Source organism: Sinohyriopsis cumingii, chromosome 6 (genome assembly GCF_028554795.1).
Source record: "Sinohyriopsis cumingii isolate HCF-2022 chromosome 6, ASM2855479v2, whole genome shotgun sequence".
NCBI classification, from domain to species: domain Eukaryota; kingdom Metazoa; phylum Mollusca; class Bivalvia; order Unionida; family Unionidae; genus Sinohyriopsis; species Sinohyriopsis cumingii.
Genome location: NC_142966.1, coordinates 98256521 through 98271617, shown reverse-complemented (window position 1 = coordinate 98271617; position 15097 = coordinate 98256521). Strand labels below are relative to the sequence as shown.

Below are 15097 nucleotides of genomic sequence, written 5' to 3'. Positions count from 1 at the left end.
AACTGGTGTACTTTTACAGACGTAAACATTATGTACAGCTACATATTAGTCAAGCTGTCAAATCTATATAACTGGTTAAACGATTCATCAGACAATGCTTGATTATAAGAGTTATGTTTGCATGAAATAATGAATTATTTCGTTTGCGTCACAAAATAGGATTGGCCATATGATATGTAGCTAAGTCATACATAACTATTATTAAAAGTGAAGCGGCTATGGATTGGGAAACTTCACTTATTGTTAACAATTAATTTCATATCCAAATATCATCAGGTCCGAGGAGATGGATGCGACTCCTCAAAAGAATTCAGCAGAAGATTCTGATCTGGATGATTCAGAAGGCAGAGAAATGTAATCATCAATCCTGACTCCAATCTCTACAATAACACATAACTCGCAGACTATATGTAGATAAAGTATTTGAATACTATAACCCATTAATATGGATTGAGAAAGTACGCTCTGAATTGTATTATTGGGTTGGGAAGACCACTGAGAAAGGTGCATGCTGGACAGGATACAACTTAGGATGTCTGACTCTGAAGAGTCACGAAGTATACCAAGTTCTTTATATGGTCTGACTCCAAACTGTACAATCTCACATAATGCGCTAAATGTGTGCATTATTCGTTTCGATTAATAAATCCATTTTTATGCATGGAAGAGGACGCTTTGTTTGGCTTGTGTTGTAAAGGCCATTGACAAAGTATACTAATTTGTCTAACCTCAAAGATCGGGTTGGAAACTCTCCTTGCTGGAAAGAAACTTTCAGTATCAAAGTAAATTTTGCACAGCCCACACGCAGAACTGTTTGCTGAACAACACAGAATTTAGGTTTTCAGTGTAAAAACTGCCAGGAAATACATACCGGTATATATCTTGTTTCGTTTCGAATTGTAGAAGCACGTAAAATACGAAAGTGCCGATATATATTTTCGTTGATGTAATAATCATTGAAATAATTCTTTGGAATGAAGATAGTGTGTGCGTGTGTGTGTTCGTTTGTGTTTGTCTGTGTATGTGTGTGTGTTTGAGTGACTACGGCTGATTTGAAAATGTCTTTGTCATATTTGCAAAACTATTACCTGGTGATTAGTTGTCTTCCTCGTCAGGCATATGTTAGCTATGATTGAGAAAAGAACAAAGTGAAATTCGAGAGGAGAAGGCCTCTCACATGTTGGTTCGAAAATGATTGCAAAACAAGAATGTTTCGATGAAATTGTTTTCATGCCACAGAATACTTGTTGCAAGTTTATGCTTTTCTGCTTTTCTATTCCCAGGGGTTTCGTCCATTAGTTGTCCAGTGTTCTTTATTCTTTTCTTGATGTATTACGTGTAGTTCCATCTATACAATCTTATTTGATATTTTGATTTGATATTACTGACTCGCGTTTAGAATATAGCTAGAATAAAATAAGGCATTTGGTCAGTTCCGGCAGCCATTACATTTTTCTTATACTTTTAATATAATGATGTTGTGATTTGATTGTTTTCTGCATGTAAACTGTAGTACTTTAAGAGACATAAACATTATGTACAGTTAAATATTAGTCTAGAAGTAAAACCTATATAACTGACTAAATGTTTCTTCAAAATAAGCTTGATTATTAGAATTATGTTTGCATGAAGTAGTGAACTATTTCGTTTGCGTCACGAAATAGGATTGGCCTTACGATCTGTACTTAAGTCATGATTATTTTCATACCCAAATGTTATCAGGTCTCAGCAGAAAGATACGACTGCTCAAAAGAATACAGGAGAAGGTTCTGACCTGGATGAGTCAGAAGGCAGAAACAGGTAATCATCAAGCCTGGTTCCAATCCTTACAATCACACATAACACTTAGATTTTTGGTAGATAGTGTATTTGAATACTATAAACCATTCATAGGCATTAAGTACGCTCTGCATTATATTAGTGGGATGGGAAGACCACAGACAAAGGTTTATGCTGGACAGGATACAACTTATTATGTCTGCCTCTGAAGAGTCCGGAAGTACACCAAGTTCATTATATGGTCTGTCTTCAAACTGTACAATCACACATAATGCGCTAAATATTTGCACATATTCTTTTCGATTAATAAAATCCATTTGTATGCATGGAATAAGTACGCTTTGTTTGGCTTTTGTTGCAAAGCCCAATATAAAGTATACTTCTTTGTGTAACATCAAAGATCGGCATGGAAACTGTCCTTGTTTAAAAGAAACGTTTTATTATCAAATAAAATATTTCCAAGCCCACTCTCACAACTGTTTCTCTGAACAAGACATACCTACGTATTCACTGTCAAATGTGCCAGGAAATCCATTACGGTATATATCTTTTCTGATATCGAATTGTAGAAGCACGTATAATACGAAAGTCCCGATATATATTGTGTTTGATGTAATAATCAATTAGGTCATTGTTTGGAATGAAGATACTATGTGTATGTGTATGTGTGTGTATATGTGTGTGTGTGAGTGTGTGTGCGTGTGTGTGACCACAGCTGATTTGGAAATCTCTGTATCATATTTTCAAAAATATTACCTGGTGATCAGTGGTCATCTCCCTCGTCAGGGGAATCTTAGCTACCATTGAGAAAGAACAAAGTGAAATTCGAGATCAGTTGTCCTGTCACATGTTGGTTAGAAATGGAATTGGAAAACAAGAATTGTCCGAGGAAAATGTTTTCATGCCACAGAATGCTTGTTGCATGTTTATGTTTCCTGCTTTTCTATTTCCAGAAGTTTCGTTCATTTAGTAGTCCAGATCTATATAACTGGTTAAACAATTCATCAGATAAATTTTGATTATAAAAATTATGTTTGCATGAAATAATGAATTATTTCGTTTGCGTCACCAAATAGGATTGGCCTTGCGATATGTACCTAAGTCATACATGACTATTATTAAAAGTGAAGCGGGTATGGATTGGGAAACTTCACTTATTGTTAACAATTAATTTCTTATCCAAATATTATCAGGTCCGAGCGGAAGGATGCGACTCCTCAAAAGAAATCAGCAGACGGTTCTGATCTGGATGATTTAGAAGGCAGAGAAAGGTAATCATCAAGCCTGATTCCAATCTGTACAATAACACATAACACGCAGACTATATTGTAGATAAAGTATTTGAATACTATAACCCATTAATATTGATTGAGTAAGTACGCTCTGAATTGTATTATTGGGTTGGGAAGACCACTGAGAAAAGTGCATGCTGGACAGGGTACAATTTAGGATGTCTGGCTCTGAAGAATCACGAAGTATACCAAGTTCATTAATGGTCTGACTCCAAACTGTACAATCACACATAATACGCTAAATGTGTGCATATATTCGTTTCGATTAATAAAACCCATTTGTCTGCATGGAAGAAGGACGCTTTGTTTGACTTATGTTGTAAAGGCCATTTACAAAGTAGACTTATTTGTCTAGCCTCAAAGATCGGGTTGGAAACTCTTCTTGCTGGAAAGAAACTTTTTATTATCAAAGTAAATTTTGCACAGCCCACAGGCAGAACGGTTTGCTGAACAACACATAATTAGGTATTCAGTGTCAAAAGTACCAGGAAATACATTACGGTATATATTTTATCTCATTTCGGATTGTAGAAGCAAGTAAAACACGAAAGTGCCGATACATATTTTCGCTGATGTAATAATCATTGAAATCATTCTTTGGAATCAAGTGAATGTGTGTATGTGTGTGTTTGTGTGTGGGTGTGGGTGTGACTAAGGCTGATTTGAAAATGTCTTTGTCATATTTGCAAAACTACTACCTGGTGATTAGTTGTCTTCGTCCTCTTCAGGGGTATGTTAGCTATCATTGAGAAAAGAACAAAGTGAAATTCGACAAAAGTAGGCCTCTCATATGTTGGTTCGAAAATGATTGCAAAACAAGAATGTTCCGATGAAATTGTTTTCATGCCACAGAATACTTGCTGCTTGTTTATGCTTTCCTGCTTTTCTATTTCCAGAGGTTTCGATCATTTGGTAGTCCAATGTTCTTTATTCTTTTCTTGATGTATTACGTGTAGTTCCAGCTACACTATCTTATTTTATATTTTGATTTGATATCACTGACTCGCGTTTAGAATATAGCTGGATTATAATTTATGCATTTGGTCAGATCGGCATTGATGTCATTTTTTTGTGTTGCAAAGCCCAATACAAAGCATACTTCTTTGTGTAATATCAAAGATCGGCATGGAAACGGTCCTTGTTTACAGGAAACGTTTTATTATCAAATACGATATTCCCAAGCCCACTCTCAGAACTGTTCGCTGAACAAGACATACCTACGTATTCACTGTCAAAAGTGCCAGGAAATCCATTACGGTATATATCTTTTCTGATTTCGATTTTTAGAAGCACGTATAATACGAAAGTCCCGATATATATTTTGTTTGATGTAATAATCAATTAGGTCATTGTTTGGAATGAAGATAATTTGTGTCTGTGTATGTGTGTGTGTTTGTGTGTGTGTGTGTGTGTGTGTGTGTGTGTGTGTGTGACTACGGCTGATTTGGAAATCTCTGTGATATTTTCAAAAATATTACCTGGTGATCAGTAGTCGTCTTCCTCGTCAAGGGAATGTTAGCTACCAGTTAGAAAGAACAAAGTGAAATTCGAAATGAGTTGTCCTGTCACATGTTGGTTAGAAATGGAATTGCAAAAACAAGAATTTTCCGAGGAAAATGTTTTCATGCCACAGAATGCTTGTTGCATGTTTATGTTTCCTGCTTTTCTATTTTCAGAGGTGTCGTTCATTTTGTAGTCTTGTGTTTGGTAGTTATTCTTTTCTTGATGCAATACGTGTAGTTACATCTACATTGTCGTATTTTACATTTTGATTTGATACCACTGACTCGCGTATAGAATGCTGGTGGATTATAATTTTTATATTTGGCAGGATACGACAGTCATGCAAGTTTGTTTTATATTTTAATATAATGATGTTGTGACTTGATTTTTTTTTCTCCAAGAAAACTGGTGTACTTTTACAGACGTAAACATTATGTACAGCTACATATTAGTCAAGCTGTCAAATCTATATAACTGGTTAAACGATTCATCAGACAATGCTTGATTATAAGAGTTATGTTTGCATGAAATAATGAATTATTTCGTTTGCGTCACAAAATAGGATTGGCCATATGATATGTAGCTAAGTCATACATAACTATTATTAAAAGTGAAGCGGCTATGGATTGGGAAACTTCACTTATTGTTAACAATTAATTTCATATCCAAATATCATCAGGTCCGAGGAGATGGATGCGACTCCTCAAAAGAATTCAGCAGAAGATTCTGATCTGGATGATTCAGAAGGCAGAGAAATGTAATCATCAATCCTGACTCCAATCTCTACAATAACACATAACTCGCAGACTATATGTAGATAAAGTATTTGAATACTATAACCCATTAATATGGATTGAGAAAGTACGCTCTGAATTGTATTATTGGGTTGGGAAGACCACTGAGAAAGGTGCATGCTGGACAGGATACAACTTAGGATGTCTGACTCTGAAGAGTCACGAAGTATACCAAGTTCTTTATATGGTCTGACTCCAAACTGTACAATCTCACATAATGCGCTAAATGTGTGCATTATTCGTTTCGATTAATAAATCCATTTTTATGCATGGAAGAGGACGCTTTGTTTGGCTTGTGTTGTAAAGGCCATTGACAAAGTATACTAATTTGTCTAACCTCAAAGATCGGGTTGGAAACTCTCCTTGCTGGAAAGAAACTTTCAGTATCAAAGTAAATTTTGCACAGCCCACACGCAGAACTGTTTGCTGAACAACACAGAATTTAGGTTTTCAGTGTAAAAACTGCCAGGAAATACATACCGGTATATATCTTGTTTCGTTTCGAATTGTAGAAGCACGTAAAATACGAAAGTGCCGATATATATTTTCGTTGATGTAATAATCATTGAAATAATTCTTTGGAATGAAGATAGTGTGTGCGTGTGTGTGTTCGTTTGTGTTTGTCTGTGTATGTGTGTGTGTTTGAGTGACTACGGCTGATTTGAAAATGTCTTTGTCATATTTGCAAAACTATTACCTGGTGATTAGTTGTCTTCCTCGTCAGGCATATGTTAGCTATGATTGAGAAAAGAACAAAGTGAAATTCGAGAGGAGAAGGCCTCTCACATGTTGGTTCGAAAATGATTGCAAAACAAGAATGTTTCGATGAAATTGTTTTCATGCCACAGAATACTTGTTGCAAGTTTATGCTTTTCTGCTTTTCTATTCCCAGGGGTTTCGTCCATTAGTTGTCCAGTGTTCTTTATTCTTTTCTTGATGTATTACGTGTAGTTCCATCTATACAATCTTATTTGATATTTTGATTTGATATTACTGACTCGCGTTTAGAATATAGCTAGAATAAAATAAGGCATTTGGTCAGTTCCGGCAGCCATTACATTTTTCTTATACTTTTAATATAATGATGTTGTGATTTGATTGTTTTCTGCATGTAAACTGTAGTACTTTAAGAGACATAAACATTATGTACAGTTAAATATTAGTCTAGAAGTAAAACCTATATAACTGACTAAATGTTTCTTCAAAATAAGCTTGATTATTAGAATTATGTTTGCATGAAGTAGTGAACTATTTCGTTTGCGTCACGAAATAGGATTGGCCTTACGATCTGTACTTAAGTCATGATTATTTTCATACCCAAATGTTATCAGGTCTCAGCAGAAAGATACGACTGCTCAAAAGAATACAGGAGAAGGTTCTGACCTGGATGAGTCAGAAGGCAGAAACAGGTAATCATCAAGCCTGGTTCCAATCCTTACAATCACACATAACACTTAGATTTTTGGTAGATAGTGTATTTGAATACTATAAACCATTCATAGGCATTAAGTACGCTCTGCATTATATTAGTGGGATGGGAAGACCATAGACAAAGGTTTATGCTGGACAGGATACAACTTATTATGTCTGCCTCTGAAGAGTCCGGAAGTACACCAAGTTCATTATATGGTCTGTCTTCAAACTGTACAATCACACATAATGCGCTAAATATTTGCACATATTCTTTTCGATTAATAAAATCCATTTGTATGCATGGAATAAGTACGCTTTGTTTGGCTTTTGTTGCAAAGCCCAATATAAAGTATACTTCTTTGTGTAACATCAAAGATCGGCATGGAAACTGTCCTTGTTTAAAAGAAACGTTTTATTATCAAATAAAATATTTCCAAGCCCACTCTCACAACTGTTTCTCTGAACAAGACATACCTACGTATTCACTGTCAAATGTGCCAGGAAATCCATTACGGTATATATCTTTTCTGACATCGAATTGTAGAAGCACGTATAATACGAAAGTCCCGATATATATTGTGTTTGATGTAATAATCAATTAGGTCATTGTTTGGAATGAAGATACTATGTGTATGTGTATGTGTGTGTATATGTGTGTGTGTGAGTGTGTGTGCGTGTGTGTGACCACAGCTGATTTGGAAATCTCTGTATCATATTTTCAAAAATATTACCTGGTGATCAGTGGTCATCTCCCTCGTCAGGGGAATGTTAGCTACCATTGAGAAAGAACAAAGTGAAATTCGAGATCAGTTGTCCTGTCACATGTTGGTTAGAAATGGAATTGGAAAACAAGAATTGTCCGAGGAAAATGTTTTCATGCCACAGAATGCTTGTTGCATGTTTATGTTTCCTGCTTTTCTATTTCCAGAAGTTTCGTTCATTTAGTAGTCCAGATCTATATAACTGGTTAAACAATTCATCAGATTAATTTTGATTATAAAAATTATGTTTGCATGAAATAATGAATTATTTCGTTTGCGTCACCAAATAGGATTGGCCTTGCGATATGTACCTAAGTCATACATGACTTTAAAAGTGAAGCGGGTATGGATTGGGAAACTTCACTTATTGTTAACAATTAATTTCTTATCCAAATATTATCAGGTCCGAGCGGAAGGATGCGACTCCTCAAAAGAAATCAGCAGACGGTTCTGATCTGGATGATTTAGAAGGCAGAGAAAGGTAATCATCAAGCCTGATTCCAATCTGTACAATAACACATAACACGCAGACTATATTGTAGATAAAGTATTTGAATACTATAACCCATTAATATTGATTGAGTAAGTACGCTCTGAATTGTATTATTGGGTTGGGAAGACCACTGAGAAAAGTGCATGCTGGACAGGGTACAATTTAGGATGTCTGGCTCTGAAGAATCACGAAGTATACCAAGTTCATTAATGGTCTGACTCCAAACTGTACAATCACACATAATACGCTAAATGTGTGCATATATTCGTTTCGATTAATAAAACCCATTTGTCTGCATGGAAGAAGGACGCTTTGTTTGACTTATGTTGTAAAGGCCATTTACAAAGTAGACTTATTTGTCTAGCCTCAAAGATCGGGTTGGAAACTCTTCTTGCTGGAAAGAAACTTTTTATTATCAAAGTAAATTTTGCACAGCCCACAGGCAGAACGGTTTGCTGAACAACACATAATTAGGTATTCAGTGTCAAAAGTACCAGGAAATACATTACGGTATATATTTTATCTCATTTCGGATTGTAGAAGCAAGTAAAACACGAAAGTGCCGATACATATTTTCGCTGATGTAATAATCATTGAAATCATTCTTTGGAATCAAGTGAATGTGTGTATGTGTGTGTTTGTGTGTGGGTGTGGGTGTGACTAAGGCTGATTTGAAAATGTCTTTGTCATATTTGCAAAACTACTACCTGGTGATTAGTTGTCTTCGTCCTCTTCAGGGGTATGTTAGCTATCATTGAGAAAAGAACAAAGTGAAATTCGACAAAAGTAGGCCTCTCATATGTTGGTTCGAAAATGATTGCAAAACAAGAATGTTCCGATGAAATTGTTTTCATGCCACAGAATACTTGCTGCTTGTTTATGCTTTCCTGCTTTTCTATTTCCAGAGGTTTCGATCATTTGGTAGTCCAATGTTCTTTATTCTTTTCTTGATGTATTACGTGTAGTTCCAGCTACACTATCTTATTTTATATTTTGATTTGATATCACTGACTCGCGTTTAGAATATAGCTGGATTATAATTTATGCATTTGGTCAGATCGGGCATTGATGTCATTTTTTTGTGTTGCAAAGCCCAATACAAAGCATACTTCTTTGTGTAATATCAAAGATCGGCATGGAAACGGTCCTTGTTTACAGGAAACGTTTTATTATCAAATACGATATTCCCAAGCCCACTCTCAGAACTGTTCGCTGAACAAGACATACCTACGTATTCACTGTCAAAAGTGCCAGGAAATCCATTACGGTATATATCTTTTCTGATTTCGATTTTTAGAAGCACGTATAATACGAAAGTCCCGATATATATTTTGTTTGATGTAATAATCAATTAGGTCATTGTTTGGAATGAAGATAATTTGTGTCTGTGTATGTGTGTGTGTTTGTGTGTGTGTGTGTGTGTGTGTGTGTGTGTGTGTGTGTGTGTGTGTGTGACTACGGCTGATTTGGAAATCTCTGTGATATTTTCAAAAATATTACCTGGTGATCAGTAGTCGTCTTCCTCGTCAAGGGAATGTTAGCTACCAGTTAGAAAGAACAAAGTGAAATTCGAAATGAGTTGTCCTGTCACATGTTGGTTAGAAATGGAATTGCAAAAACAAGAATTTTCCGAGGAAAATGTTTTCATGCCACAGAATGCTTGTTGCATGTTTATGTTTCCTGCTTTTCTATTTTCAGAGGTGTCGTTCATTTTGTAGTCTTGTGTTCGGTAGTTATTCTTTTCTTGATGCAATACGTGTAGTTACATCAGTTAGCTACCAGTTAGAAAGAACAAAGTGAAATTCGAAATGAGTTGTCCTGTCACATGTTGGTTAGAAATGGAATTGCAAAAACAAGAATTTTCCGAGGAAAATGTTTTCATGCCACAGAATGCTTGTTGCATGTTTATGTTTCCTGCTTTTCTATTTTCAGAGGTGTCGTTCATTTTGTAGTCTTGTGTTCGGTAGTTATTCTTTTCTTGATGCAATACGTGTAGTTACATCTACACTGTCGTATTTTATGTTTTGATTTGATACCACTGACTCGCGTATAGAATACTGGTGGATTATAATTTTTATATTTGGCAGGATACGACAGTCATGCAAGTTTGTTTTATATTTTAATATAATGATGTTGTGACTTGATTTTTTTTCTCCAAGAACACTGGTGTACTTTTACAGACGTAAACATTATGTACAGCTACATATTAGTCAAGCTGTCAAATCTATATAACTGGTTAAACGATTCATCAGACAATGCTTGATTATAAGAATTATGTTTGCATGAAATAATGAATTATTTCGTTTGCGTCACAAAATAGGATTGGCCTTACGATATGTACCTAAGTCATACATAACTATTATTAAAAGTGAAGCGGCTATGGATTGGGAAACTTCACTTATTGTTAACAATTAATTTCATATCCAAATATCATCAGGTCCGAGGAGATGGATGCAACTCCTCAAAAGAATTCAGCAGAAGATTCTGATCTGGATGATTCAGAAGGCAGAGAAATGTAATCATCAATCCTGACTCCAATCTCTACAATAACACATAACTCGCAGACTATATGTAGATAAAGTATTTGAATACTATAACCCATTAATATCGATTGAGGAAGTACGCTCTGAATTGTATTATTGGGTTGGGAAGACCAATGAGAAAGGTGCATGCTGGACAGGATACAACTTAGGATGTCTGACTCTGAAGAGTCACGAAGTATACCAAGTTCTTTATATGGTCTGACTCCAAACTGTACAATCTCACATAATGCGCTAAATGTGTGCATTATTCGTTTCGATTAATAATAATGTGTGTGTTTGTGTGTGTGTGTGTGTGTGTGTGTGTGTGTGTGACTACGGCTGATTTGGAAATCTCTGTGATATTTTCAAAAATATTACCTGGTGATCAGTAGTCGTCTTCCTCGTCAAGGGAATGTTAGCTACCAGTTAGAAAGAACAAAGTGAAATTCGAAATGAGTTGTCCTGTCACATGTTGGTTAGAAATGGAATTGCAAAAGCAAGAATTTTCCGAGGAAAATGTTTTCATGCCACAGAATGCTTGTTGCATGTTTATGTTTCCTGCTTTTCTATTTTCAGAGGTGTCGTTCATTTTGTAGTCTTGTGTTCGGTAGTTATTCTTTTCTTGATGCAATACGTGTAGTTACATCTACATTGTCGTATTTTACATTTTGATTTGATACCACTGACTCGCGTATAGAATGCTGGTGGATTATAACTTTTATATTTGGCAGGATACGACAGTCATGCAAGTTTGTTTTATATTTTAATATAATGATGTTGTGACTTGATTTTTTTTTCTCCAAGAAAACTGGTGTACTTTTACAGACGTAAACATTATGTACAGCTACATATTAGTCAAGCTGTCAAATCTATATAACTGGTTAAACGATTCATCAGACAATGCTTGATTATATGAATTATGTTTGCATGAAATAATGAATTATTTCGTTTGCGTCACAAAATAGGATTGGCCTTACGATATGTACCTAAGTCATACATAACTATTATTAAAAGTGAAGCGGCTATGGATTGGGAAACTTCACTTATTGTTAACAATTAATTTCATATCCAAATATCATCAGGTCCGAGGAGATGGATGCGACTCCTCAAAAGAATTCAGCAGAAGATTCTGATCTGGATGATTCAGAAGGCAGAGAAATGTAATCATCAATCCTGACTCCAATCTCTACAATAACACATAACTCGCAGACTATATGTAGATAAAGTATTTGAATACTATAACCCATTAATATGGATTGAGAAAGTACGCTCTGAATTGTATTATTGGGTTGGGAAGACCACTGAGAAAGGTGCATGCTGGACAGGATACAACTTAGGATGTCTGACTCTGAAGAGTCACGAAGTATACCAAGTTCTTTATATGGTCTGACTCCAAACTGTACAATCTCACATAATGCGCTAAATGTGTGCATTATTCGTTTCGATTAATAAATCCATTTTTATGCATGGAAGAGGACGCTTTGTTTGGCTTGTGTTGTAAAGGCCATTGACAAAGTATACTAATTTGTCTAACCTCAAAGATCGGGTTGGAAACTCTCCTTGCTGGAAAGAAACTTTCAGTATCAAAGTAAATTTTGCACAGCCCACACGCAGAACTGTTTGCTGAACAACACAGAATTTAGGTTTTCAGTGTAAAAACTGCCAGGAAATACATACCGGTATATATCTTGTTTCGTTTCGAATTGTAGAAGCACGTAAAATACGAAAGTGCCGATATATATTTTCGTTGATGTAATAATCATTGAAATAATTCTTTGGAATGAAGATAGTGTGTGCGTGTGTGTGTTCGTTTGTGTTTGTCTGTGTATGTGTGTGTGTTTGAGTGACTACGGCTGATTTGAAAATGTCTTTGTCATATTTGCAAAACTATCACCTGGTGATTAGTTGTCTTCCTCGTCAGGCATATGTTAGCTATGATTGAGAAAAGAACAAAGTGAAATTCGAGAGGAGAAGGCCTCTCACATGTTGGTTCGAAAATGATTGCAAAACAAGAATGTTTCGATGAAATTGTTTTCATGCCACAGAATACTTGTTGCAAGTTTATGCTTTTCTGCTTTTCTATTCCCAGGGGTTTCGTCCATTAGTTGTCCAGTGTTCTTTATTCTTTTCTTGATGTATTACGTGTAGTTCCATCTATACAATCTTATTTGATATTTTGATTTGATATTACTGACTCGCGTTTAGAATATAGCTAGAATAAAATAAGGCATTTGGTCAGTTCCGGCAGCCATTACATTTTTCTTATACTTTTAATATAATGATGTTGTGATTTGATTGTTTTCTGCATGTAAACTGTAGTACTTTAAGAGACATAAACATTATGTACAGTTAAATATTAGTCTAGAAGTAAAACCTATATAACTGACTAAATGTTTCTTCAAAATAAGCTTGATTATTAGAATTATGTTTGCATGAAGTAGTGAACTATTTCGTTTGCGTCACGAAATAGGATTGGCCTTACGATCTGTACTTAAGTCATGATTATTTTCATACCCAAATGTTATCAGGTCTCAGCAGAAAGATACGACTGCTCAAAAGAATACAGGAGAAGGTTCTGACCTGGATGAGTCAGAAGGCAGAAACAGGTAATCATCAAGCCTGGTTCCAATCCTTACAATCACACATAACACTTAGATTTTTGGTAGATAGTGTATTTGAATACTATAAACCATTCATAGGCATTAAGTACGCTCTGCATTATATTAGTGGGATGGGAAGACCACAGACAAAGGTTTATGCTGGACAGGATACAACTTATTATGTCTGCCTCTGAAGAGTCCGGAAGTACACCAAGTTCATTATATGGTCTGTCTTCAAACTGTACAATCACACATAATGCGCTAAATATTTGCACATATTCTTTTCGATTAATAAAATCCATTTGTATGCATGGAATAAGTACGCTTTGTTTGGCTTTTGTTGCAAAGCCCAATATAAAGTATACTTCTTTGTGTAACATCAAAGATCGGCATGGAAACTGTCCTTGTTTAAAAGAAACGTTTTATTATCAAATAAAATATTTCCAAGCCCACTCTCACAACTGTTTCTCTGAACAAGACATACCTACGTATTCACTGTCAAATGTGCCAGGAAATCCATTACGGTATATATCTTTTCTGATATCGAATTGTAGAAGCACGTATAATACGAAAGTCCCGATATATATTGTGTTTGATGTAATAATCAATTAGGTCATTGTTTGGAATGAAGATACTATGTGTATGTGTATGTGTGTGTATATGTGTGTGTGTGAGTGTGTGTGCGTGTGTGTGACCACAGCTGATTTGGAAATCTCTGTATCATATTTTCAAAAATATTACCTGGTGATCAGTGGTCATCTCCCTCGTCAGGGGAATCTTAGCTACCATTGAGAAAGAACAAAGTGAAATTCGAGATCAGTTGTCCTGTCACATGTTGGTTAGAAATGGAATTGGAAAACAAGAATTGTCCGAGGAAAATGTTTTCATGCCACAGAATGCTTGTTGCATGTTTATGTTTCCTGCTTTTCTATTTCCAGAAGTTTCGTTCATTTAGTAGTCCAGATCTATATAACTGGTTAAACAATTCATCAGATAAATTTTGATTATAAAAATTATGTTTGCATGAAATAATGAATTATTTCGTTTGCGTCACCAAATAGGATTGGCCTTGCGATATGTACCTAAGTCATACATGACTATTATTAAAAGTGAAGCGGGTATGGATTGGGAAACTTCACTTATTGTTAACAATTAATTTCTTATCCAAATATTATCAGGTCCGAGCGGAAGGATGCGACTCCTCAAAAGAAATCAGCAGACGGTTCTGATCTGGATGATTTAGAAGGCAGAGAAAGGTAATCATCAAGCCTGATTCCAATCTGTACAATAACACATAACACGCAGACTATATTGTAGATAAAGTATTTGAATACTATAACCCATTAATATTGATTGAGTAAGTACGCTCTGAATTGTATTATTGGGTTGGGAAGACCACTGAGAAAAGTGCATGCTGGACAGGGTACAATTTAGGATGTCTGGCTCTGAAGAATCACGAAGTATACCAAGTTCATTAATGGTCTGACTCCAAACTGTACAATCACACATAATACGCTAAATGTGTGCATATATTCGTTTCGATTAATAAAACCCATTTGTCTGCATGGAAGAAGGACGCTTTGTTTGACTTATGTTGTAAAGGCCATTTACAAAGTAGACTTATTTGTCTAGCCTCAAAGATCGGGTTGGAAACTCTTCTTGCTGGAAAGAAACTTTTTATTATCAAAGTAAATTTTGCACAGCCCACAGGCAGAACGGTTTGCTGAACAACACATAATTAGGTATTCAGTGTCAAAAGTACCAGGAAATACATTACGGTATATATTTTATCTCATTTCGGATTGTAGAAGCAAGTAAAACACGAAAGTGCCGATACATATTTTCGCTGATGTAATAATCATTGAAATCATTCTTTGGAATCAAGTGAATGTGTGTATGTGTGTGTTTGTGTGTGGGTGTGGGTGTGACTAAGGCTGATT

At 35.4% G+C, this 15097-nt stretch overlaps 1 protein-coding gene across 1 annotated transcript in view; it reads left to right on the top strand.

Moving 5' to 3' along the window:
• Positions 1-15097, top strand: part of LOC149797526 (uncharacterized) — a 194012-nt gene that overhangs the window by 83559 nt on the left and 95356 nt on the right. Inside the window, exons 38-47 of the mRNA XM_089960770.1 lie at positions 277-354; positions 1723-1800; positions 2973-3050; positions 5254-5331; positions 6700-6777; positions 7946-8023; positions 10473-10550; positions 11640-11717; positions 13086-13163; positions 14336-14413. Coding sequence (XP_089816896.1) covers positions 277-354; positions 1723-1800; positions 2973-3050; positions 5254-5331; positions 6700-6777; positions 7946-8023; positions 10473-10550; positions 11640-11717; positions 13086-13163; positions 14336-14413 — 780 coding nt within the window. The remainder of the gene's footprint in view (positions 1-276; positions 355-1722; positions 1801-2972; positions 3051-5253; positions 5332-6699; positions 6778-7945; positions 8024-10472; positions 10551-11639; positions 11718-13085; positions 13164-14335; positions 14414-15097) is intronic.